This window comes from Cynoglossus semilaevis, chromosome Z, assembly GCF_000523025.1.
Source record: "Cynoglossus semilaevis isolate Cse_v1.0 chromosome Z, Cse_v1.0, whole genome shotgun sequence".
Classification (NCBI taxonomy): Eukaryota; Metazoa; Chordata; class Actinopteri; order Pleuronectiformes; family Cynoglossidae; genus Cynoglossus; species Cynoglossus semilaevis.
Genome location: NC_024328.1, coordinates 4088272 through 4115038, shown reverse-complemented (window position 1 = coordinate 4115038; position 26767 = coordinate 4088272). Strand labels below are relative to the sequence as shown.

Below are 26767 nucleotides of genomic sequence, written 5' to 3'. Positions count from 1 at the left end.
ACATATACATACATACATATGTAAACATACGGATGTATACATATATATATATATACATATCTCCATATTTATAAAACATGTTCTTGTAGCGTGACCAATTATCATTCATTAGTTAATGAAAGGGTGAAGATGTCAGTGGTCATGCTTTGCACCCATAACAAAATTGCTTACGGATGTTTCAAGATTGAGTTTGATTCATTGATACACTACAATTAATCTTTTTGTTTACCTTAATAGGGGAAATGTGGAAATACTCATAGAGGCTGATGGGAGTGGTGTCAGCAGCAGCCACATCGTTCAGATCTGTCTTGATGTACTCGATGTCCTTCTCAAACAGCTCCACCTGCAGGTATAAAATGGAAACTCAAACTGTACCATATGGTACTGTGCCAGGACTGATTGTTTCCACTTTCTGCTCCTTGGCTGTGGCACAGGTGTGTGCAACTGACCTCCTGTTCTGAGGTCATCAGACCGGTTTCCAGGACGGTGCTGGGGTTCAGGTCCAGAAGGGCATAAAGAAAACCCAGATCGATCTTCAAATTCATTTCCTGAATCAAGACCTTGAAATATCTTATATAGAGAGACATTTGTATCAGGTCATACTGCAGAAACAGCTGTTCAGACAACAAACTACATCACGACATCTGTGTGAAGTCAGCTAAGCTAAACTGGAAATCATAAGCCAACTGAGGCAGGTGAGAAATTAAGCAGAAAATAAAGAGACATTTTTATCTATCTATCTATTATTATTACTGACATAGCTTATATTACGAACTACATGTGAATACCAACTATAAAGTTGCATTTATTTATCACATTTTTATTTCACAAGAGTTCAAAAAATGGCTTATAGTCTGTAAAAATATAGGTTTTTCTTGTTGTGAAAAGTAAAACAGATAAAGATAAAAAATGTACAACATGAGGAGACGTGTAAAATTTCAGTGCAAGAAGATTTACTTTATGCGAGAGATATCAGAGTGTCCTGCTGTTCTGGTAACAATGCTGATGTCAGTCAGAGGTTTTGGTTCTGCAAGGACATGATAAATACAACTATGTTGTCCAAAACATATCAAATAAAATTTAAAGTTGATTATAATTTTCTATAAAATGTGAATTTTATCAGACCTGAGTCCATAGTTATGGACTTTGGCAGTTTCACAGGGTAAAAGACAAAAGGGAAGATGGCTCCCGGCAGCTGATTCTGAATCTGCAGGAGGAAAAGATTCACAGATGTATGGATCAGAGTTCATCATGTGGTTATGACAGAAAAGTAGTGGCAGCTGTGAATATGTTTCAAGGCACAAGTAATTCAAAAAAAAAAAATGTACATAAAAATGCAAAAAAATGCAGCTAAAGTGGCGCGGTGGTAGAATATTTTGGATTAGATTACACAGGCAGACTATAAGTCTACAAACCCAAAAGAACATTTGTAGAATGTTTGAGAAAAGAAAAGAAATGTTGACAAAAAAAGAAAAAGAAGAACATTGTTCTGGAGACTTTATTTAAAATTGTCTATCAACGAACAAACTGTATGGTATTTAATAAACAATTCCTAGCTGGGGTTTTAATTTGTGAAAAGGTGCCTAACTTAAAATAAATTCCAATTCCTAACAGTTACATTTTATAAAATGCTTGGCAAAGGTAGTAATAAGTGCATAAAGCTGTAAAGTTGTAAGTGGTGTTCTTTTAGAAAGACTGAACTGACGTTAGAATGACATAAGAGATCTTCTGTTCACCTGTATGCGATGGATCTGAACTCTGTAGGCCTTCTGTCGTTGTGAGACATTGTACTCCACCTTCACACCAGGCAGAAAGTGTCTCCTAAGAGGAGCATGACACGGCTGCAGCATCCGCATGTCAGTGCCATTAGGAGTAAACAACACCTGAGAGACAGTCACAACCAAAACATAAGCTTTAGCTCCTCAACCTGGAAATGAAGTATTCTTTATAGTCAGTCACTACAGGAGGCATAAATGTTTACAGCTTTTTCAATTTCCCTTTTATACAGGTTACTAGAAATTAAATAAAATATTTTTTTCATAATTTGCTTGTACTGTAACAATAACCCATTTGTTTATATTACATTCTAATGACTATAATGAATAATAGGGAAGTATAATAACCTGAATATTGTTTTCCAGATCAAAGATGCCATTATCTATTGGTGCTGATTCAATGTATTCCTTAAAACTGTTCTCCAGAAGTTCTGCTTCTTTAGTAGTCAGGGTTTTCCACCGATTCTTCTTCTTTGGCTTTACTTCCCATACCACATCAGAGCTGTTAATACAAAAAAATAACTGATGCATGGGTTACAGTTGAATCTGTTTGTTTTTGTTTTTATTTTGTCTTTTAATGTCTATAAAGATATAAAAGCAAAAAACAAAATAAAAAGGCAACATTAGTTGTGTCTCTGTAATTTCAAAATCAGCTTAACAGTATCACCTTTTTACCAAATCTACTAGCAGTTTGCTAATTGTAGTTCCTTGAACAATGTGTATATATTGTGTATATACTGTATGTGTATGTGGTAATTCACCTCGTGATCCCGATAAAGGCGACTTCTTGGCTGCTGTTGTTGTTGACCAGAGAAATTCCCATGTTCTTCAGAGACAGGATGATTTCCTGTTCAGCCAGCTGAGCCTTCTCACTCTCACAGAGTAGCTTGTAAACAGGCTGATCTTCAGTGAACAGCACCACACGCTGAAGGCCTTCACACCAACAACAAATCCAGACCATTGTCTCTTTACAATTGTTAATGGACACAAGTAGCGGCAACCGCACCAATTTTGCATAGGTGTTCTTGGCAGTTGTAGTGTTGCATCCAGTAAATTAAAAATGTGGTACATTTCAAATTATGTTCTATTCTGTTCTATTTCAGATATTCTTCTTGTTCTTACCTTCATAAAAGGACATGACGAAGAGTTTTCCTTCACCTTTCATGTCATCGTGTAAGTCCTACAGGTGCAAAAGTGAAGGTTGTCTCATATTAGTAAACATCTTAAAGCATCGTTATATATTATAAAGTTTGGGAATAACAAAAGATTACAATTTTTAATCTTAATAATAGTTGTATTAGCCGTGGATTAATCATGACTTGTGATTAATCACAATTGCAATTAATCACAATTGAGATAAAATAACATTCCTAAATATGACCAAAAAAATATTTTTCAGTTTACTGCTGGAACAAAAAGAAAATTAAGTTGTGCCTGTCATTTTGTCAGCTGATGACTAACCTAGTGTTAATCGTAAATTAGGACAACCCAATTAAAATTGGTAGCATCTGTAATGTTACCCAGAGCCTGAACTGATTACACTTCATTTGGGAAGTGGTTTGACATGTAAAAAAGAAAAAGGTTAAGGTAGGCCTTGTGAGTATTATGATCTATTACCTCCTCATTCTTCAGCACCCCACTATAGGAGCCACACTTCCAGCAAAGCTCTCTGGACCCTGTGGGTTCAGCCCAGGTGTAGTGCACAGCTTTCCCAGGTTCCAGCTCCTGCTGTTCTGTTACTTTCTGGGAACTGCATGAAAATGAAACCCCAGGCATATACATGTCTTGTTAATATCATCAACATTACTGTAAAACTTAAGTGTAAGTAAACTCATTTGGAATGGGGAAATAATAAGAATCAGACCATGAAAACAGAGTAACAGTAAAACAGAGGACAATACTATAACCCAACCACCAGCACTCTACAGTCCGAAGTACCTGTTTGACAGCGCACACAAACATTTCTTACCAACAGACAGTAATGAAACTCTACAATGGATAAATTCCCACACGTCCCCAATACTTCTCCTGAAGCCACAGGGTTTGATTATGAATGTTCACATATTTTCATTTTCCAATCAATTGAGAAAAAGCGGATGCAGGGACATGGAATAAAGCAAGAGAGCCATTATCTACTAATGGAGATGAAAAATAAGAGAACGACAGGAAGAAGCGGCAGGTGTGATTCCTTGAGCAGAATCCCATCCAGCCAGAAACATTCAAAACTAACTCAAGATGAAAACAAATTGTAAGAGACGAAGAGAACATAGTAACAAATGTGTTTAAACATCCGACCTGCTCCTTTCTCCCTTCATCAGTTTAGGTCAATGTTTTTTTTAATCAGTTTTTTTTTATTTGTACTTGATCAAATAAAGGATAAAGAACAGAAATGTGCATGTACTAGAGTCAGAGTTTATCATGAACAAAATGTAACACAATGATGTTACAGTAAAAAGTACTGTATACAAGTTCTTTAGGATTGGTAAGGAGCAGATTGGATGATTTAGTTGCAGCAGAAGCAGATGCTGCTGCTCGTTTTTACCTCTTGATCTGACATCACTCTGCACTCAAGAGACTAGGACATTGTCACATGATGACTGATTAATGCACAGATGCATTGTGTCCCTGTTATGCCAAGTAATATAACCACCCAATGCTGCATTCTTCCTCTAGATGTCATCCTTTGGCATTATCAGTATTTCACAGAATAGCTAGCTTTTATGATTAAACGTTGATCTACTAAAATCTGTAAATTAAAATTTAACAACAAGCCTCATTTGAAGGCATTGGGTGAAACTCGCTCTTAGTCTCTCGCTTGAAGTTAGAGCGTGTCAGAAGAGTTTCCTCTTTTCATATATTTCTACCTGTCCTCCTCCACTGAGAAGGAGAGGTCGAGTAGCTCTTCAGCCACCCAGGTTGGTTCTGTCCGGTTGCTGCGTGACCCACAACACACAAAAACACAAATGGCTATCAGCAAAGACAAATACTCTTGGTTTTTAAACAAGTACAGTATACAAGAAATTTGCCTTTCCAACAGAGGGTGCTATAAAATCAGTTTTAATGTTTCAGATAGATGTCTTCCTGTGACTCACAGATCAGGCCAGGGTAACACAGAGTGTACTGGTTATTTTATCTGTACATTCCAAAAAACAAAGAGCATCAACATTACTGAGAATTTAAGTAGGAGGCAATTTCTGCATACGGTACCTTAAACAATACAGGAAGCTACAAAAGAGCAACAAAGTCGATACTTGAGCAATATACAGTAGGTTTCACTGAAATGCAAACAACAAAGTAGACATTAAAATTTTAGAATTTTTTTTTATAAAAGGATGATGATCAATCCTCATTCAGAGACAGATAAACAGAAAATGTTAAATAAAGTGATTAAATATCACATGATGCACATAGAGCACAGTGGATGATGTCTTCATGAACTTATCTGATGTGACAGACAACAAGTGTGAAGTGGAACAAATTTACAGCACAATCTAATTTACACTCAAGACACTTTGACAGAACTTTCACACACATTAAACATTTTGTAAAACATCTACAGAATGAGTGCAACATTTAGTGCATACTTACTTAATCTTAACCTTAAATTACTTGAATTTGCAAGACATAGACAGTGACAATGGGATGTGTTTGATAAGAGATGAGGGGAATAGCATGCAGCAATGGTCCAGCATGGTGGGACTTAGACTGGTTGTGAAACAGACAATTGGTCCCTAATCCTTGGGTGTTGACTCCCTTCTATTGTTTTCAGTATATGCTTATTTGCAAACAGCCTTAAACAAAAGAACAAAATAATACAAATTTAAACGTGTTTTCTCTTACCTCTGATGAATTTGAAGAGTCTGGTCTTTGGTGTGGTTGATGATGAGGAAAGGAGCTGCTCCATCGTGGTACTCTGAGAAACGAATAGTGGCTGAGTGTTCTGACAAGTTTACATCCACAATGATCCCGCCCACCTGCACAAGTGGAGACATATGCATGTTTCTTTATTTTGTTTTAATAAAATCTGTAGATTTGAACAAGAACAGAACAAAATTATGATTTTTGAAACAGTCATTTTCCATTTATTACATGCCCACCAATAAACTTACAGAGCTGTCCATACGCAGCAGCAGACAGTTCTCGGGTTGGGTGAACTTAATGGTCTGAGGAGGTGATAAACAACCATCTACTTTGATCTTCAGCCTCTTTGTGTCCGTCTCTGGCCAGAAAGGTATGGATGACTAAATGTTGTACGAAAGATATTTACGAGAAATAAAATCAGAATGGTTTGTTTGGAGACATATTCCAGGATTTCGACAGATTATTAAAACATCTAAAATTACTTAAACATTTACACTGTTCAATACATCGAAACTGGCACCTAAAGGAGTAGTTAGACCCTCCAGAGTATGTGATTAATAAGTTTATGTACCAAAACACTGACAAAGTCAACTTGCAATAATATGTCCCCAGTCATATCAAAGGAGAGTACAACGTTTTCTTAGGAAAATAGTCTCTGATCAAAAACTGGTCAAATAAAAAATCAGTCAATTAAAAATATGTAATTGATTCTTTGTCTACAGAAATATGTCTTGGTTTGGTTCTGACCTGTTCTGGCTTTGCCTTGGTCCAGTTGTCTTGGCCCTCTTCACAGATGTAGACATTGTGCTTTGTTCTATTGACCAGCATGTAAAAGGGCACAAAGGTCACGATGCGGGTGAGGCTGAAACTGCTTTTATCAATCTTCACACCAACCTAAGGTGAGGAAAACAAAGACATTTGGTTTTTTGGGATTTGTTTTTGTAAGATACATACATTTTGTTGTAATATCTTACCAGGTAATCCCTGTATCTGCCTTTACATTTCACCTCTCCATGACTACCAACTGTATCCAAGGAAAACTCATCAGAAGAGTCACTGTCTGAAATCATGAGGCGAACCTGATGGAGGGGAAAAATGAGGCATGCAGAGTAGAAAAAGTAATATGTACTGTATGAAATGAACGGAACAGTTTATCTGAACATAGATCAGTGTAGGATGAGATAAAGGGTGACAGAGGCAACATATTCCTTAACCAGGCTTTATCACCTTACCTTATTGTTTTTAAGGAAGAAGCGAGGCTTGAATGAGAAGAGCAGCGGCATATCGTAGTCCAGCGGGTGTTTACGGTGGATGTCATCAGCAATGTACTGCAGTAATCTGCCTGTCTTATTCACCATCCAATAGGGGCAGTGGATGGAAATCTCCATCTGTCTCAGGTCATATTTGACATGTATGGCTATGTCCAACTCTGCCTTTGTCCTGTCTGCATCCTCACCATCATTTTCGTCAGCCTCCCGTAGAGACTGGAACATGATGAAGGTGATTTCGTCCTGTTCACCCAGCAGACTGAGGAGCATAAACATTCACATAATGACAAATGTGATGATAAATTGTGGAGCTACTGAGGAAATGTTCTTTGTGAAGAAGGTCAGCCATAAACCAGCTCAGGCAGAGTGTAGTCAGACCTGTACTCAGAAGACCAGTCTTGGGCCAAATAGTTCAGTAGCCGTAGACACAGTTTTGACTGGTTGATGACTGCGGTGTGAAGCTGAGCAGAGTGACCTGGGTCCAGAGTAGTTTCAGGGGTAGAGGCTTCACTGTTCTGTTGGGTACCAGTAATTACATCATTAATTAAGTCAACACTTTATTTTATCCATCCATCCTTCCATCCATGCATCCACCCATTTTCATCCGCTTATCCGTTACCGGGTCGCGGGGGCAGCAGTCGCCACCCAAATCACATTGCACCGTACCAAACCTTCCTGCGGGTGGTGAGTCCACTGGAAGGTACCAACCGCCCTAACCGGGACTTGAACTTGCCCAGGAGGTGAACCCTGGGGTTCCACACCAATGACAGAGACATTGCCTCTGGGCCAAAGCGCCACGCAGTGAGACACTTTATGGAAGATTAAAGATGGGTCCAAGGAGATTTCTTCTTGGTTGTTTTGCTCTTACCTTGAGCTCATATGTGATGGAGTAGGGCAGCAAGTTGCGCAGCAGAATGAAGGGCCAAAGGTGGAGCACAAGAGGCATGTCAAAATTCTCCCCAATACCTCCGGTGTCATTGAAGGTCACAGTATCTTTCAATGGTACAATGTTTATCATGATCCTGTCAAGTTGGTTTCCACGATGAAGGCATGTCTGCTGGAGGTGCACCTCCTGATGCTGGTTACAGACATCTTCATAACTGAAGCCCTCTGAGCACTCAAACAGTGGAACCTGATTATCAGCGTCGTCCTTGGTTATCGGCTGGAGGCTAAGTTCAGACCTACAGACGGCAGTAAAGAGTTGATAATTGTGCAGTGTAACAAGATGCATAAGTGGAAGAAAAGAGACAAGGTATGGATAGATAGTAACAGGGGATTTTATCTGAAGCAGTAAAGTAATAGGAAAAAAGGTGGATGAGAGGTGAAACCTCTACTAGTAACCAAGCCAATCCAGTGGCCTATCACTTTACTGCTTCACAGTGTTTAGTGTTTAAGTGTATTCAGCCTTACCTGTATGAATCCAGTGGTACACAGTACTCCTCATTTGGCAGAGCAGTACCCAGACACTCTGATCCTTCAAAAACTTTGAATGGTATCGTGAAGTGATTGATGATCTGCACATGAGACAAATAGTTAATATGTTGTGGTTTTGTTCAAGATAAAAAAAAAACATTGTCATCGTATCAGTGCAGACATAAGTTTTTGTTATTTAAGTAATTTTACTGTAGCCAAGAAAAAGGTCTGTGAGATAATAAAATGCAGCCAATTTTTAAAATATTTACAATGTTTACAAATGTATTTAAAACAAATGACAGGGCATCACCTAAAACAGTTTCAACAATGCAACTCCAGAAATCTGGTTATTGTACATACCTGAAAAGGCGAGCGGATCTTTATATACTTGCTGCCATCCACAGAGTAAATTTGACAGACTAGAAAGCGAATTACTCCAGACTCTGTGTGAGTTACACTGTACATGCCTCTGCCCACTTTGATTAGTGGTATCACAGAGGCTGAGGTGTGTCCATCTGGAGCTGGAGACAGAAGAGAAACATCAATTAAAGAGACAACTATCTGTCTACCATCTTTAGAATGTTTTTTAAGGTCAACTTACTTGGCTGTATGTAGTAGTCCTTTTCACTCAAGGAGATCATGGCTGAGAAATGGTCATCTGTTGTGGTAGAATAGTCCATCCCCAGAGTTTCACCATCCTGAAGATTCACCATGCAGTTTGTGCTCTCTCGCAAGATGGGACAAAACATGCGGCTGTGATGGACAGAGAGGGGCAGACCCAGGCAGTTCTTCACCAAAAATGGTGATTTATCTTTCTGGAAGCTCTCAGACGTCTGTTTTGCAGCCTCTGCAAATGCCTGAAGAAAGACATGTAAAAGAGCAAGTAAATCAATAGATCATGAAAGTCTTTAAACTCTGTTCAAACGAGCCATTTTCTTACCGTTCCAAGGTTACTGAGCATTGTCAGTCCACACTTGGAGAGCGTGATGTTGAGCTGGTCTTTACTGATGACAGTGATAACGGTCTTATAGTCTGGGACGTTGTAATCCACTTCATCTGAAAGACTTGTGGGCTGCACCTGCTTCTTTTTCATCTGGTTATTGGGCAGTAAAAACAATACAAAAATAAGAAACACTGTGGTTTGTGTGAGTACAAATGTGTGTTTTTTCTATGTGTATACATATGTGTGTGTATGTATATATATATATACACATTACATACCTTGAGTTCAAGTTTCCATGGTTTAAATCCATCTCTAGTTTCATCCTCTAAAGGCTCCAGCAGTGGTTCCCAAATTCCCATCACCTCATTGAAATAGTGAACCTAATGGGAACATGGCATATACAATACAACTTGTATCAAGAATCTGCTGCAGTGTTAAAATACACATGTCAAAGTCAAGGAGTCTTTGTTCTATACAGCTCTCTCTTTTAGTGTGTGTGTATTTTACCTCCATGTCCAGCTCACTCCGTAGGTTAATGAGTGTGGACCAGTTTTTAACATTTCCATGGAATGAAGACTTGGCCAAAAGCATGGGGACAGTATGATGTCCTACACCAGCTTCCAGTGTAATGCAGATTGTTTTGATTGACAACTGCAGGGATATGAAATAAACATAAAAACACAGCAACTAGTCTTACTAATCATACAAACATAACTCTAACTTTGTGTATGGACAAGTTTATCTGTGACATTTTTAATAAAACAGTGAGCATCATCAATTTAAAATAACATAAACCATAAGGTGCTGTTTTATACCTGCAGTGATTCTCCCTGTGGTATCAGTGGGGTTAGAGATCGTGTGTCTTCATCCCCCTCTTCTTCTAAAAACCAGAATTTTAACAGTTTCCAGTCCCTCTTTTCCCACAGGTCAACAGGTACAGGACTCTCCAACTCTTCAGGAGTTTCTGCTGTTGGTGTCAGAGCTGATTGGATGGTGATGACTGTGTTGATAATGATGGGAGAAACCTGCATAATGGAAATGGAAGACATCACAACCAATTTTTTTTTATTTTAAAGGACCTAAATACCACATGTCATAGGTTTAAAGAGTGTCTGGTAATAGTTATAGTACTGCAATAGTACTGTTTACTCACCTTCAGTGTAAGAGCACTTATGGACACCTCCATAGCCTGAGGACAACTCGGGGACTCACTACTTTTAAAAGACACCTGGCACGGCTGCAGCACTGTGGTCACATCAGTTTTCCTCATCTCTCTCAAGAAGGGACACGCAACAACCTATAACCAGTAGGCCAATGTAGAAAGTAGCAATCAAAACCTTTGAATAGTGAGGAAATGTGTTCATAAATACAGGAAAGACATCAAACCAAATTATTGACTTGATATTGATAAAGCAAGTATAAAGAGTAATGCTGCCAAAGTTAAAGCATTAATAAGAAGAGTAAAGTCAAATGACTTATAACTTTTTTCTTTCACCCGCACAATTGATTCCTACTAAGATTTGACATCAGGGCCAATGTTAATGAGAACAAAGTGAATGAACTAAGTAAACACCACAACAACCTCAAAACAAATTGTTCTTTTATTCCACACTATATAGTCTTCATATTTTTCATCTAAATTACGATCAAAAACTAAACGTATTAAAAACTTCATTAAAAACAAAAACAGTTATAAGAGTACATTAAGAACTGAGGAAAATGGTCTATTGTACTAGTTAACTGTTTATATTGTTAAATTGTGCCAATCATTTTTTTTATTATTAAAAATCCTAAAAGACACAATTTTATTGTATTTTTGTACCACATTGTATTTTTACCACATTGTACTCACTCATTCCAACAAAACCATAAATATCTTACACTACTACCTAAAGCTGTCACTTTAAATTCTACCTGTTGCTGGCACAGAAGAATGAATCAAACCATTTTAGTAGATGCCTCTGTTACTGTTACAAGACAAACCTTTAGGTCTTTGATAGCAGCAGTCATTTTTGAGCCCTCTACACTGGTTTTCATTGTTAATTCACAGTCTGTGGTCATCACCAAAGCGGGGGCGTCTGCCCGTGTCAGGTCGGCCACAAACACAATCTCCGGATTTCTCACAACAACATAAATCTCACTCTTTGTTGCTGAGGGAGGAGCTGCAGCAGAGAATGACAGAACAAAGGCAGGTTAGGTGAATACGTGAACATCATGATTATTTAAATCCATCTTATTTCAGTTCATAATCTTAGTATGAAACAAATGAGTCCAATCAAAACTTGACCAACTCGCCACAAACAGATGTGCTCACTCTGCCAAAACTTAAATATCTTTGAAGTTATGTATTTTTTACGTTCATCAATTACAAATGTTCCTGCTAACTTACTGGGCTCTTTAGATTTGACAGAGGAGGTCTTCTTTTCTACTGATCCAGCAAGGCTTTTTTGTTGTGGTTTCTGACTGAATGCCTTCTGACTGGCCTCTAGAAAGATATCTGCCACAGTAAGCAGGAATTCCATGCTGGCACATAAGTATAAGTCCTGCACAGTTGTTTCCAACACGGTGCCTTCTCGACCTTGACGAAAGTTCACTTCCACCATCATGATCTGCTCTGCACCAGGACGCATGGCCACCATCCTAAAAATATCAAAATCTGTTTATTGACAATTAAAAAAAAGAAAAAAACTTTTTTTAACAGTACTAACTTTGTGAAGTAAAATTATTATTTTGACATCTAAACTAAATCACTTACTGTTAAAAATAAGCTCAATAGTATTAGTCAGACAAAAATTTATGATTGATGTGTCATTTTAGGAGAATGGGTTATCTGCTCCAAACATTATGCTATACAGAGACTGGTCTATGACATACCTTGGTGTGACCATCTTGACATTGGGCCTCTTGTCATCAAGAAGGCAGGTAGCCAGTTGGACCGAGGCTCTCATGCAGCCAGTGGAGAACATGTGGATGGAGACAGAGATGGAGCTCAGGGTGAACTCTGCCAGCTTCAGCTCATCATCATGCGAGTCCAGCAGTTCAAGCTAGAAAAAACACGACACATATGTGTCACACAGGCATGTCCTGTACTAATTACATCAGATAAGTTCAGCCTTTAGAGTTACCTCATCATCATTTGGGCTGTACATGATCAGGGTCATTGAATCAAACTTGAAGTCTAATTTGAGTGTACTCTTCACCATGACATTCTGCTGGGTCTCAACGACAGCTGCTGTCACTACTGTATTTTCTACAGGACAGAGAACAATAGGTGAAACACTCCTATGTAATCTGCTTGACAGACATGAACCAGAACATTAGAAACTGAAACGTTATGGCGTAAAACCATTTTGATCTTCTTACTAAATGACTTGACTCACATGCTCCAACATTAACACAACAAAACCACAACTTCTTACTGTTTGTTGTTCCGTTCTGTTCGGATGGCTGTGATTCTTTGCCAGATGCCGAGTCAAAAATAGGCTCAGAGCTGCTTTGGTTTGAGTCATCAACAGACTTCTCTGACATGTTCTCACTCCAAGTCCTTAGAACAACTACCAAGTCTTCCTCACAGAGATTCAACTATTGAGAGACAAAGATTTTAAGAGTGATCTTATAAACTTATATAAAGTACAATTAAACAGTGTTTCCTACTGTGAATGAGAAGGCAGTGAAAACTGTTAGATTTTATTTACATTTTATTTACAGACAGACTGTCTGTTTAAAAATAGATAGATAGAACAATTAAATATCTGTCCTTGTCAAACCACCATACCCAGAAACTTACAGTCATAGGCTTTAGGTGAGCTGAGATCTCTATGTCAGGTATGCTGTGGTACCAGTTAGATGAAAGGTTTCTCATAATCTTCAAGTCCAGGTTAACAGGCATCAACAGCTGAATCTCCCCCTGAAACTTTTGTTTGTTCTTCAAATATGTGGTCCTGGGAGCAGTGACAACACAACACTCAAAACTTGCACTTATTAGGAAAAATATCTCAATTCTATTAATTTTGTCACTCTTAAGTACACAGAAATAAGAGAACTCTAACCTGTACATCTTCAGGTCCGTCAGTTTCACTGTCATAATATCCACCACAGGAGGAATTCCAGCATTGCTTTGAAAGGGCTGCTTAGAGAAGCAATTCTTGACAGAGAGCTGACCAAGATCAGCCACAATGACATTGGTAGATGACGACGACTGAGGGACGAAGATAACGGGGGCATTGAAGTGGACTTTGAGGGCAATTCGGGTGCTTCGCTCTGCCAGCTCCTTCACACCTGTTGCTGCTTTTTCTGCAGCTTGGACCGTCACCTCAGCCAAGGCCTCTTTGGCCATTTGGAAATTATCGATGAACGCCTTGGATCAAGGAAGAATGAATGCAAGCAGTGTAGGAAATTGGAAAAAGGTAAAACAAATATGGAAATGTTAAGGGAACTGTTAAATACCAAATATGACTGTTTTCAAAGGGGTACACATTGATTCATACCAAAATAGTTGAAACAAATTTGTTGAGGAAGATGACCTGGATGCATCCCACAGTCAGTGTGATGGCAGTGTCCACTTGAGACATGTCAAGATATGCATTTCCTTCAGTGGCATCGGTGTAATTCACCATGTGAAAGGCGAACACTTCCTTGTCTGCTATAGATACAGCCTAAGTGATGAGAAACAACAGTGTTAAGCCACTTTGTTAACAGCTATGTTACACTGGTAAGATGATGTTTTACACTTGTTTAGACTGCCGTACCTTCTTGTAAATAGCATCTTTGTCACAATCAAGGACCACAATGTTCTTCAGATTAGTCAGAATCTCCATCTCCTTCTTCCGCCATAGAACCTCGGAAAAAAGTCCTGGACAGTTGAGAAAATAAAAACTTTTTTACACTTTCACACATTAAGTGACAGCAATGAACAAAACAAAACATTTTTTAAAGGAGACAAAATAACACCATACCTTCAATACAAATCTCAGAGATACTGGCTCTCTGTCCTCTGATGAAGATTTTCAGAGAGCGGAGATCAGCCTTGACCCGGAGATTCACCACATCTGAAAACTTGGAACTTCTTGTACCTGCAGAACAAGATGAAACACCACATTATTTCAAATTGGGAAAGACATTTCTCAAGAGGGTCAGATGCAAGATAACACTTTTAAAAGACTATAGATGTTTTAATTACTTTTCTTCTTGGCCACAGCAGCCATTTCCTTCTTCTCTTCCTTCTTCTGCCCCTCGACCACATCCTCCTCAGGAATTGTTTGAGGCTCCTCCTGCTTCTCCTCTTCCTTCTTGGATGCAGGAAGCAGGTTCATGAGGAAGTTCATGGTGTTGAGCAGGGCTTCCGTGTGTAGATGAATATCAAGGGATGAAAACGTCACCTAGAAATATGTAAGTTATAGAAGAGTTAATCACTGTCTTTATTAGGTACACCTCATTTGGTAGAAACAGTAAAACCAAATGTTAGTTTCTGGTTAAACAACGTCCTCACCTTGATGAGCTGCTCTGTATTGTTGTGTTGGAACCTGAAGTCTGGACCTTTCTTGTCTGCCTGTGTATGACATGCAATGGTTTATTAGTCATGTTGTATTGGTAAACTTAACAATCCACAAAGGATATTTCTCAGAGAAAAAGTACTACACATACTTTGACATATTCAAGTATGAGCAGGTCATCCTCTGCATTATCAAGAGTAGTTATGAGCTGAACCTGCTTATCTTCAGAGTCTGGAGAGTTAGCAAACAAATTAAGTCAAGATTATTAAAAGTTTCAGACATGGATTCTTCTTACAAAAATTAATATCTATAAAACCATCATCTGTGCAAAATGAACTAAGGTATGACAGCCATATCAGAATCCCCTCACCGGTATATTCAGGACATTTGAGGCAGATCTCTCGAAGGTACGTGTTTGATGTCATGTCAAACGTGCGCACCTTAAGCTCTGTGCCCAAACCCTCAATTTCCAGGTCAAGGACTGGGATCTCCTTACTATCAGAGAGGCGGCACAACTGAACAAAAAACTAGATGAACAAATAAAACAAAAAAGAGTGGTAGAAAAGAGATAAAGAAAGCAGAGTAAAGATATGGTTGTGCGAATTAGGATGAATATCAAGAGGAAGAAAATTTCAATAGAGTCACTTAACTGGATAAATTATTTTTTGAATCATAAATTATATCAATGAAAAATCTTGACCAAACGATGGATGACAATGAAGTTTATTCATCATCCAATATTAAAAATAAGACTATTAACGACCTTCTCTGCATCAACACTTTAATTAAATAATATTACTATAATAATACTGAGATGTCACAAACAATAACAAAATTATTAAAAAGGCCACAGGAAAAACAATATTTTGTAATACCTCACTTATTTCAAACTCCATTAAAAAATCAGTCATGTTCTTTGGAGCATCATCCTTGGCCACACTTCTTCTATGCAAGTCTGCATACCGCAGTGGCATGGGGTTGTCAGGGAAGAAGGGTTGGTCAGCAATGGGGGAGGTGGGAGCATCATAGAATAAATCCTCCTCTGACCCTGAACATGTATAAACACAGAGAGAACAAAGCCATCACTTAATTTTAGATAAAACACAGTCCAATGTAGGGCAGTTATTACAATGATTGTGTACAGTATTAGGCCTGCGTCTTACCTAAAGAAGTGAGGCTGATGGTCTCACATGACTCAAACATGAGTGAGGCCCGTTGGTCAGCTCTGTTCAGGGGTCGTCTAGGGGTCAGCTGAAGCGGGAAAGCCTGCTTAGACTGAAAAGGGAGATACAACCAACAGACCAGTAACCAGTAAATATTACAGTACTGAGAGCCACAGCTTCAATAGCTATTCATTTAAACTCAATATATTTAACCCCCCATGTGAAAGAAAGTGATTGCTGTTCTTGCCTTTGCAGCAGTGGCCTGAGTCATTGTGGACGGAGTGCTGGAGCGAGCGGCAGGTTTACTCTTAGGTAGTGGTATACTGTGCACCAGCTCCAGAACGCTTCGAAGTTTATTATCAGAAATACGCAGAGATAGCAGAGGAAGTTGTCCAGACATTTTATACCTGAAACACAGATGGAAACTCTAAGCACTTTTCTAACATGATCCCACCAGCTTAACTTTAATCTGCAATTATTACTCCAAAATAACAGTCAGTCAAATTCCCAGAGGAACCACATGGTTGATTGTTACTCAAGCATTGCTACTCGGCTGCTAAATGCATAAATGTAAATGCATGCAAAATGTAAATGTAAGTAAAGTAGTTAGATAGAACTGTCTTAAGTTGTTCACTCTAATTATGTGTCAATATTGACTAATTGTATTAGTCAATATGAAAGCTGTAACGCAGGTTTTCATATTGTACATATTTTTAAAATGTTAAAAATAGGTAATCTCTGCTCATACTTTGCCATACGAGAATCCTTGACAACCATTGCTCTGCTGAAAATCACATTGACATCCACTGGCTCTAAGATATGCATGTGTGACTTCTTCTCCTTGCGAGCCTTTTTCCAGTCACCATCTACCAAAACGCAAATAACATGCATTACCATTTAACAGGTATGCATACAGAAAATCACACAGTATTTCGCAGTATTTCATTTCATGTTAACAAGTGGGTGCTGTCGTTTGTTCACCTGGTTTGCTGTAGAGGAACTGCAGACTTGTGAGTTGAATATTAAAGCTGTCGTAAGCTCTGGAGATGATGTCTTCAATGTTGCTGGAAGTGGCTGACAGCTGTGGTAGATCCTCCTTGCTCTGACTGGATACCTAGAAAAATATTTAGGTTTTATAGAATTTGGTGTTTGTATTGTTACAACATAGCCAAAATACCACTGCTATCTGGACCGAAACCTTCCTGACCTGGAAATGTCCAAGGTCCAGCAGCAGGATGTTCTGGGTACCATTGTAAAAGCCCGTCTGTGGAATGATGACGTAGGAGGCCTTCAAGTTCACCTTCATGTCCAGAACCTTCTGTGTTTCGATCACATACATCAAACCTACAAATTCAACAGAACTAACTTAGCAAATGTAACCAAAGATGTACAAGTATTAGATCACTGTAATTTTGTTTCTAGTGTCTCTTCTTGTGTTTGTCCTGTCCTGTCTACACATGGGACAGTGAGAAACGTAATTTCGATTGCTTTGTATGTTTAGTACATGTGAAGAAATTAACAATAAAGCTGACTTTGACCTTGTGGATAGTTCAATCATAAGGAGTTATTAGAGGGCAAGTTTATTTTGTATTTAATACTTAGGAAATTAGTTATCCCCTCCTTAATCCGCAACCTTAACGTGGTGGGGTTTGAGTATCCAAATGAACCTAGGAGCTATGTTGTCAGGGGCTTTCCCAAGGCAAACAGGTCCTAGGCGACGGATCAGACTAAGAGCGGTAGGCCCACCACCCGCAGGAAGGCCTACAAGGGGTCACTGCCAAATGGTAGTGCAGAGTACCCAGCCTTCTTGGTGGCACTGGGAGGGGTACTGGAAAGTGCTCCTACCGGGGATTCCATCGTCCTGTTGGGGAACTTCAACGATCACATGGGCAATGACAGTGTCACCTGGAGGGCCGTGATTGGGAGAAATGGCCTCCCTGATCTGAACACGAGTGGTGTTTTGTTATTGGACTTCTGTGCTAGCCACAGTTTGTCCATAACAAACACCATGTTCAAACATAAGGGTGTCCATCAGTGTCCATCATTTGGCACCAGGACACCTTAGGCCAGAAGTCAATGATCGACTTTGTAATCATGTCATCTGACCTCAGGTCATACATCTTGGAGACTCGGGCAAAGAGAGGGGTGAACTGTCAACTGATCACCACCTGGTGAGTTGGATCCGCTGGCAGGTGAAGCTGAACAGACCTGGCAGACCTGTATCATGAGGGTCGGTTGTGAGCGTCAAATAGAATCCCTTGTAAGGAAGGCCTTCAACTCCCACTTTTGGAAGAGCTTTGACTAGGTGCCAAGGGAGATTGGAGACATTGAGTCCGATTGGACCGTGTTCTCCTCTTTCATCGTTGCCGTGGCTGTACGAAGCTGTGGCCGTAAGGTCTCTTGTGCCTGTCGTGGCAGCAATCCCTGAACACCAGGGGCAAGGGAGGCCGTCAAACAAAAGAAAGAGTCCTACCAAGCCTGGTTGGTTAGGGGGACTCCTGAGACAGCTCACAGGTACAGGCAGGCCAAGCGGACTGCAGTTTGGGTGGTCGTGGAAGCAAAAACCCGAGTCTGGAAAAAGTTCGGGGAGCCATGGAGGAAGACTATTGGTCGGCCTTGAAGAAACTCTGACAAGGGTGTGCACCAACTACCGAGGTATAACACTCCTCAGCCTGCTGGGGAAAGTCTATTCCAGGGTACTAGAGAAAAGAATTCAACCAATAGTTGAACCTCTGATCCAAGAGGAACAATGTGGTTTTCGTCCTGGCCGTGGAACACTGGACCAGCTCTATATCTTCCACAGGGTGCTCAAAGGTTCATGGGAGTTTGTCCAACCAGTCCACGTGTGTTTTGTGGACTTAGAGAAGGCTTTTCCATGGTATCCCGTGGGGGTGCTTCAGGAGTATTAGGTCCGGGGCGCTCTGATAAGGGCTGTTTGTTCGGTGCAGCAGATGCAGTAATGCGGTTGCCGCATTGGTCTGTTGTGGTGATGAAGGAGCTGAGCCTAAAGGCAAAGTTCTCGATTTACCGATCAGTACATTCCTACTCTCACCTACAGTCAAGAACTCTGGGTCATGACCAAAAGAACTAGCCGCCTTAGGAGGGGATACAAGCGCAGATACAAGCGGCTGAAATGAGCTTCTTTCGCAGGGTGGCAGGTGAGGAGCTCTGTCACCCGAGAGGAGCTCAGAGTAGAGCCGCTGCTCCTTCACATTGAGAGAAGTCAACTGAGGTGGCTTGGACATTTACATCCAAGATCCAGGACACACTGGAGCGACTATGTCACTCGGCTGGCCTGGGAACGCCTCGGGATCACCCCAGAAGAGCTGGAGGAAGTGTCTGGGGAGAGGGGGAGAGTGAAGTCTGTGCGTCCCTGCTCCGACTGTTACCCCGGCGACCCGGCTGTGGATAAGTGGAGGATGATTGATGGATTGATGGAAATTACTTAATATTAAATTTTGGCGCTTTGTAAATAATTCTACAACTGAAAGGTGACTGACACAGTTCCTAAATAAACTGTAAGAATGATTAAAATTGTTGATGACTTGACTGAAGTTTTGAAAGCAACTGTTAATGTGTTCTACAAGCCACCATCAAGATGAATAGTACATTATTTATTCCATCAGAGATTAGACAAGTTTGAAATGTCTACAATTTACTTCAATTAATAATGTTTAAAGATAATTAACCCAGAGCTTCACTCTGATAAATGTAATTTAAAATCTAAATAAAATAGTTCCCAGCTGTATCCTGTACATGCTTGCATGAGTCATATACCAGTGGATGTGCGGTCTCTAAACTCCTCCAGTTTAATGAGTGTGGCATTGGTGAGCTCATCTAGCCGCAGGTCATCAGGAGGCCTGAAGAATGCTGCCATGCTGTTTACTGTTATCTGTACACAGACCACAAGAGTTATTGACTTTCTCCGCTCGTGTTTTTCTGTTAATGCATGCCAATGCCACTTACTGCATCATAGATGATTTCCAGAGGTTGTGATTCCACATGCAGCCGCTGGTCCGCCGTCTCGTCTAACGGGTTAGTCTCAAACAGAATAGAAAGCAGTGGACTTCCTGCTCCTGTGGATGCTTTTCGTGACGAAAGAAGAGTTGGAGCTGGGTGATTACTGGCCAGACCTGTGATCTCAAACAGGGTCAGCTGTGATGTGATCCTGACATGAAGAAAAGGACAAGGAACAAATTACTTTTTAGGAACTATTTTGTACATCACTAATTATTCACTATTTGTTTCACATTGACTTGTGACCAAACACCTATTAAACAGCTACAATATAATACAATACATTAGAATAAAGCAAAGAGAGGGACAAACTTGATGGCTTGTGCTCCAGGCCTCTGTGTGAGGGTGGACTTGAGATCTGCTACAGTCAGCCTGATGATCTCATCTTTGTCCCTGCTGTCTTTAATGGACACTGACAGCCTCTCCATATGGAATTTAATCTTTGTGTTCTCAAACTAAAGAAAAGAGCAGTATGGAACATCAGCAAAGAATACAATGGCCTTAAATTGTGTTTAGAGTAATAAAGATCGAGGTAGGTAGATTTACTGAAATGAGAGGGTTTAATACACATGTGCCACAGTGGGAGTACACTTACATTCTTTGGCAGGTTGGGATTTATGGCAGTCTCACTGTAACCAATGGCAGTGTAGAGTTTGGCTTTTTCATCAGAGGTAAAGAGTCCATCAAAACCTAAATGACATAAGCAATAGCTGGCATCATCAGAAATCAACAAACAAACCCCAGCTTCTTACTTCTTTAACCCTATGTAAACACTCCTTGCTGTGTTCACCCCAAAATCTTCTTTTTCATATCCTACCTGTAGTTTTGACATCTTTTGTTTCTTTATCTGCTTCTTGTCCCCAGTTCCACATCCAGCTGAGCCAACCCTGAGACTTCTCCTCCTCCATCTTAATGCCAGGACGGAAAATGCGCAGCCCTGCCTTACTCGCCTGAGAATTAAAAAAAAAGAATTGTTACAAAGTAAAAGAAAAGAAAACAATAGTACAGTGACACTATTCCAGAGACAAACAACATAACAGTTAAAGTCAAAGTCAGCTTTATTGTCAATGTTTTCACGTGTACTAGACATACAAAGGAATCAAAATTAGAAATTCTCACTGTCTGATGTGTAGACAAGACAGGACAAACATTTATGTGCACAGGCCCAACAAACATTATGTTACAGCAAACAGTGGGATAAATATGTCTTGACTTATGACTACAATATACAATACCATAACGCAGGTAAGGATGCTCAAAATGGTGACTATGGATCAGTTTACCTCGACTTCAGCCTGCTGTCTGGCCAACGTGATGTTAAAAAGGTCCAGGGATCGCTCAGGCTCCTGATAACAGGAATGTGACACAAATTGATTCAGGCTTTCAGCAGCTTCATGTTGCTCTATAAGTTTCTAAATCCATTATCACACACATCATTATGTGCACAGTGCATCTAGTGTGTTTTCCTGTGTTACAATATCCACAAGCAGCTGTGTGCATTTGATTCTGCTATGAGCTTGAACTGCTATTAGTTTTCCTTTTTGTATTATATACACCATAAACTAATACCCAGTCTGTATTATTTAGAAAAACTCTAACCTGTAAATAAATAAGCAGAAAATATTGCAAATGCAGAAATGTTCCTTTAAAGAGTAACCCAAAAACAACTCTAAGCTTTACTGTTTATTGAAATAAATAGTGCTATGAAATCACAATCACATTCAAGTTGTGAAGCTGAACTGGATAATTAAGACAGCAATAACTGCAGTCAATTGTCTAACTAGTAAAAAAGAAAGCACATAAATACTAAAGGAAAGCCTACAGCTGTATAAGTGGAAATTGAGAAATGGATCAGAGACCACTTCTCATCAACAGGATAGGTCTTTTCTAACATAATTTTGCCATTTGATAACAAAAAACTATCTTATTTCTTTCAGTCACTTACACACCTCCAGCATGAGCAGAAGCTCCTCACTGGGATTTTTACTGGTAAGCCTCATCTTGTAGAGCTCCCTGTAGTGCTTGACCTTCTGTCTGTGCTGGCGAATGTGCTCCCATGACCACATATGTAGACGGGGCTTCACATCAACTTCCAGGGTGCCTGTGATTACATAGTTCCACCTAAAACACACACTTAGAATAAACTTAAGCTGCTCAATGCTATTAAAACATGTAGAATTCAAGTGAAAATATAGTGGTGTTTTCAGACCATATGCAAGCGTTGTTGTGAACATTGACCACAGGTCTGTACTTCCTGTACGGAAGGTTCCTGGACATCATATCCACTGAGCCCAATACCTCCAAGATGCTGATGTACTGGAAACAGAGGAAGTCATTGTTTACCAAGAGGCAGAGCAATACACAGATAATTCCATTTGAACAAACATTTCTCTCACTTGTTATTTTTGTTTGGCTGAAGCCTCACTTCAATACACTCTGTCTACAGAAACACAGTTCTACACAGCAATCAAACACTAACCTGGGGTCTGTTGAGTTCAAAGTCCACTTCACTCAGATGAACCATAAGATCCAACTTAGGAGAAGAGTGGTCTATATCTGACCTGGGGTTCATGCACAGTTTAGCATCGGCAGAGATCGGACGGAAAACTGTGAATAATCAGAACATTTTAGTCTATTTAGTTAGTCTATTTTTAAGGTTTATTTAAGTGGAGATTTTCAATCTGGCAACATTTTTCATGCTACAGACCTTTTTTAAGAGCAACGTATTATAAAGGCTAAAATAAATAATTTAGTCATGTGAGTAAAAGTCAAAAAATGATCACACAGAATCACACTTACTGAAGTCAACGCTGCCCAGAAGAGAGTGTCGAACATCCATGGTGCTTTGGAGACACCGCTGTAGAAAACAGAGAGGTTTAAGTGTCTGCTTTGACTTTATTGTCTTCACCCCAAGGGTCCCTGTAACTTTAGAACAGCAGGATCTGTTCCGCTACTTTTATTATTATTATTATTATTATTATTATTATTATTATTATAAACATACACAGCACAACTACATGTTGCATCTAACACTACTGATTTTACTACTTTTTTGGCCTTGTGTTGTTGATATAAACTCAGTGTAATATTGACTGTAATTAAATTCCGTCGGCAATTAAAACACCAAATTTTCTAGCCATCAATGCAACCCTACAGTCTCTGTCAGCCACTCTGTTCCATTACATCAAATCCTAAATAAATCCTAAATAAATTATCCATCCATTTTCATCCACTTATCCTTGGTACGGTGCAGTGTGAACTGGGTGTCGGTAATGGAGACTGCTGTCCCCACCTAAATAAAATTGTTTTGTGCACAAAGAATAATGAGGTTGTGTCTGAATCTAGCTTTGGGAACAATTCCATATTTGTGGAGTAAGACAAGATACCACACATTAACAAAAGGGTGACTCACCAAGGCCTCCTCAGCGCTGTGGTTGGAGAAGATGGTCGAGTTAACATTCCAGTAGGCAAACAAACTGTCCAGACGAACCAACTGCAGGAAAGTAAATCAACCAGGATAATTTGAGCATGGCGATAACTACACTGCCTAAGGACATCTCTTAGTAAAGGGAATTTCTTACCTTGAAGAAAAGCTTGGCACTCTCATTCAGAAGACTTGGATTCCAGTTCTTATCGGCTGTCTATGAAGAACATACAAACAGGTCAATATTTATTTTTCTGTCACATAAATTACATAACCGTAATTATTATATAACAAGTAATTCTGCTGCTGCTTTATTTAGCATGTGATTATGTTTTAATAAACACATTACCTGAAGGCTGAGGTTTTTAAGTGATACTCCAAACGACAAAGGACACTTTGGATTGGTGATCTGTCCAAACAAACAGGGATAAATCAGGATAAATAACAGATAAGAGTTTACTCATAGACAGCTCATGTTAAATGAACTGAACACTTGCTACTTCAGTACTCACATCATCTTCATAGCGCACATGAATGTTGGAGATTTTGACCTGCAGGTTTTTGATGACCTGAGTGACCAGTTTCTCCACAAAGGTGTCCTGCTTCTCTAACGTTAGGTTCTCTGTCCAACATAAACACAAGTGCAGCCAGAGCTAATGAGATTCATCAAATTCTTCTTCTACAGCAAGACATCTCCATTTTATGCTATTTTCTGCCTAAAGTGCCTTAAATTTCGGTGAATTTCTGAGGGCATATTTACACTTCTGTCTAGTGAAGAATGTTTGTATATGTCAGGGGTGTCAAACTAATTTTAACCAGGGGCCACATCAGCAATACAGTTCCCCTTGAAAGGCCTGTAGTAAATGGCAGACTGCATAGATCAGGGATCCCAAACCCCAGGTCCACGGACCAGTATCCATAGGTCATTTGGTAGTGGGCCGCAGTAGGACGCAGTGAACAAATGTGCTTATTTTTACTAATTTACTCAAGTCAATGAATATGCAGTCATATCCATTTATTTTCTTTATTTAAAGATAATATTTTAAAATAATAGGTCATGGGTAACAGGTAGTACTAGCTGACCAGTCCTTGGAACACAAAAGGTTGGGGACCGATGGTATAGATGTAACTACTCCATATGACTAATACATGTTTCTGCAATTGAATATTAGTTATTCAAACTAAAAATAGTGTTCAATGCTGTGTAATTAAAAAACTTTTAGTTTCTTAGGTTAAGAAACTCTGCTGCATTGACTTAATTAAATGCTCTTTAAGGTGGCTGGGCGCCTACTAAACGGCTTGGCAGGCCTCATTTGGCCCTCTGGGCCTTGAGTTTGACACATATGGTTTATATACTGGCAATTTATTGATGATTTTCTCAGAACATTAATTAAAATATTTTGTAGAAAAATTTAGATTCTTTAAAATGTCATTCATCAAAAACATGTAATACTGTATACATATTCATATACATGTTAATAAAACAAGAAAATGATCAAAATATCCTGATTAATTGAATACACATATGGCATTTATTAATGCTTTAACATATTTGTCGCAGAATGGCGATGATGTTATGATATTCGAATAACTTTTGGCTTGCTTATAAATTATATATATATTATTATATTTATATATTATTATATTATATATTTATTTTTTATTATTTACTGATATGAAGTAAATACAAATGCAAAGTTGTTATTAAAAAGTTTACATTAAGTGATAGTCTGTAGCACTAACAATGATAATAAATTTAACAGAAAACAAACAGTGATAGTTCTGTTTGCAAAAGACCCAAAGAGAAACAACAAGGTCTTTTCAGTTTGGAAAAACGAGTAGAGAGTAGATGACTGGAAGAATTTCCCTTCTTCCCTGCAGCAGCCACTTTAAATAACCATGTTAGCTGCTGGGTCCCATGACATAAAGTGAGTTCTTTTCACTTTCTCTGAAACTGGTAATAAGGTGAGCATTCAGTAGTACTCAGTGAGTATAAAATCCTTGCTTCTAATCTGTGGGAAAAATGAATAAATACCAACATGTTTACACACACACACTCTGTGAACCCTAACCTTGTTCAGCAGCCTTGAGTTTTGTCTCTTCTATCCGCTGCAGCTCCCTCTGACGTGCCTCGTGGGCCTGTTTTTCCTCCTTTTCTGCGTCGTACCTTATACCTGCAGAGAATAGGATCAATGATGATGATTATGGAAGCAATGAGACACACAGGACGTCAGGCTTGTGTTTCCTGTTTGTTCTGACAAGTGCTTAAGTACTCATAAATAAGTCAAAGATGTGCTTAGTATTTGATACAAGCAGTTTACGTCAAATGACTGAACTGTATAACCTGATAACATCTGCTGTTCAAAAGGTAAACTTGAAAATCATATCAATCATTTAAAATGGTATATATAACACATTAAAAAAGGCAGAGATTAGCAGAGAAGTAATCCAGTCATTCTTACTTGTAGTCCTTGATTTTCATTTGATTAACAGAAGAACTTTGAGAAGCACTTATCTATCTTTAATAATAATTGATTGAGTCGGAAACATATGCTTCTCTTACTGGCTGTGGGCACAATGAGCAGGTAGACACCATCCAGTGTGGCCTCCACTGATTGGGTGTAGAGGTTCTTCCATGGAATCTTGAGCTCTAGCTTCCCTGCAAACAGAAACATGGGACGAGTAAATTACTTTTGGATGTCAAAGGTCAACTTGTAAATCGATACAGTGCCTTCAATCTCACCTATATGTCCTGCCCTCACTTTGAAAGGAATGTCAAGCTCACTCTGCAACAACATCAGAATACGTTACTGAAACATCAAATGGGCATGGCAGCCAATGTTACAAAGTCACTTACACATTTGTGGAAAACTTACCAGGGCATTTTCCTTTATTTCAAGATTTGTAAGAATGGCGTCGCCTGTAATGACACATCATCAGTGCTTTATACTAATCGTTAATACCGTCACAAGACAAACAGATGTGTATTGTATATTGTACCTGACAGAAGGATATAAAATACAATCTTTGGTCTTTTGTACATTCACTTAATTCAACACTCAGACCATTGAAAGACATACATTATTTAAGAACTTCCTGACTCACACATCATTACTACAAGCCCTAAGAGATTCAACCGAGCAGCATCAGTGAATACAGATGGAAAAAATATTAGCGTCTCTGCGCAAGTTAAATTCTTTTTCAGGAATTTCTCATTGTTTATTTTGCAAACAAGAAAACAACTAAATAATTATTCAAATAAGGACATAAGGATAAGGATAAAGAGCTGCACAGTCAGTCATTTGCTATTTTGAGGTTTGTCTTGAGACAGAAAAGTCATAACTGGATGAGTGGAATCGAAATTTCAAACAAGATTGCACAGAGTGCAAAAAAAACTAAACTAAATTCCTG

The 26767-nt window shown here is 39.1% G+C and overlaps 1 protein-coding gene across 3 annotated transcripts in view; it reads right to left on the bottom strand.

Moving 5' to 3' along the window:
- Positions 1-46: 46 nt before the first annotated feature.
- The window catches only part of vps13a (vacuolar protein sorting 13 homolog A), a 29117-nt gene continuing 2396 nt past the window's right edge, over positions 47-26767 (bottom strand). Inside the window, exons 2-64 of one of the 3 annotated variants that reach the window (XM_025053182.1) lie at positions 26233-26276; positions 26100-26142; positions 25920-26015; positions 25429-25530; positions 23869-23978; positions 23706-23765; positions 23514-23573; positions 23345-23425; positions 22732-22789; positions 22412-22539; positions 22142-22248; positions 21882-22053; positions 21216-21278; positions 20750-20882; positions 20528-20622; positions 20245-20387; positions 19882-20083; positions 19693-19807; positions 17123-17259; positions 16897-17029; positions 16664-16781; positions 16163-16322; positions 15916-16027; positions 15628-15800; positions 15123-15279; positions 14904-14983; positions 14749-14808; positions 14440-14638; positions 14216-14332; positions 14009-14112; positions 13748-13915; positions 13310-13617; positions 13048-13201; positions 12680-12842; positions 12386-12510; positions 12135-12304; positions 11650-11900; positions 11244-11422; positions 10414-10557; positions 10076-10285; positions 9768-9911; positions 9539-9640; positions 9258-9410; positions 8919-9174; positions 8678-8838; positions 8315-8418; positions 7773-8085; positions 7283-7419; positions 6869-7163; positions 6611-6715; positions 6384-6530; positions 5885-6016; positions 5616-5749; positions 4640-4708; positions 3393-3525; positions 2898-2955; positions 2537-2708; positions 2124-2277; positions 1737-1883; positions 1126-1207; positions 958-1027; positions 450-570; positions 47-343 (exon numbers count right to left, since the gene is read on the bottom strand). In XM_025053182.1, coding sequence (XP_024908950.1) covers positions 179-343; positions 450-570; positions 958-1027; positions 1126-1207; positions 1737-1883; positions 2124-2277; positions 2537-2708; positions 2898-2955; positions 3393-3525; positions 4640-4708; positions 5616-5749; positions 5885-6016; positions 6384-6530; positions 6611-6715; positions 6869-7163; positions 7283-7419; positions 7773-8085; positions 8315-8418; positions 8678-8838; positions 8919-9174; positions 9258-9410; positions 9539-9640; positions 9768-9911; positions 10076-10285; positions 10414-10557; positions 11244-11422; positions 11650-11900; positions 12135-12304; positions 12386-12510; positions 12680-12842; positions 13048-13201; positions 13310-13617; positions 13748-13915; positions 14009-14112; positions 14216-14332; positions 14440-14638; positions 14749-14808; positions 14904-14983; positions 15123-15279; positions 15628-15800; positions 15916-16027; positions 16163-16322; positions 16664-16781; positions 16897-17029; positions 17123-17259; positions 19693-19807; positions 19882-20083; positions 20245-20387; positions 20528-20622; positions 20750-20882; positions 21216-21278; positions 21882-22053; positions 22142-22248; positions 22412-22539; positions 22732-22789; positions 23345-23425; positions 23514-23573; positions 23706-23765; positions 23869-23978; positions 25429-25530; positions 25920-26015; positions 26100-26142; positions 26233-26276 — 8588 coding nt within the window. In that variant the 3' untranslated portion in view covers positions 47-178. The other 2 variants (XM_025053183.1, XM_025053184.1) reach the window with 2 other exon arrangements.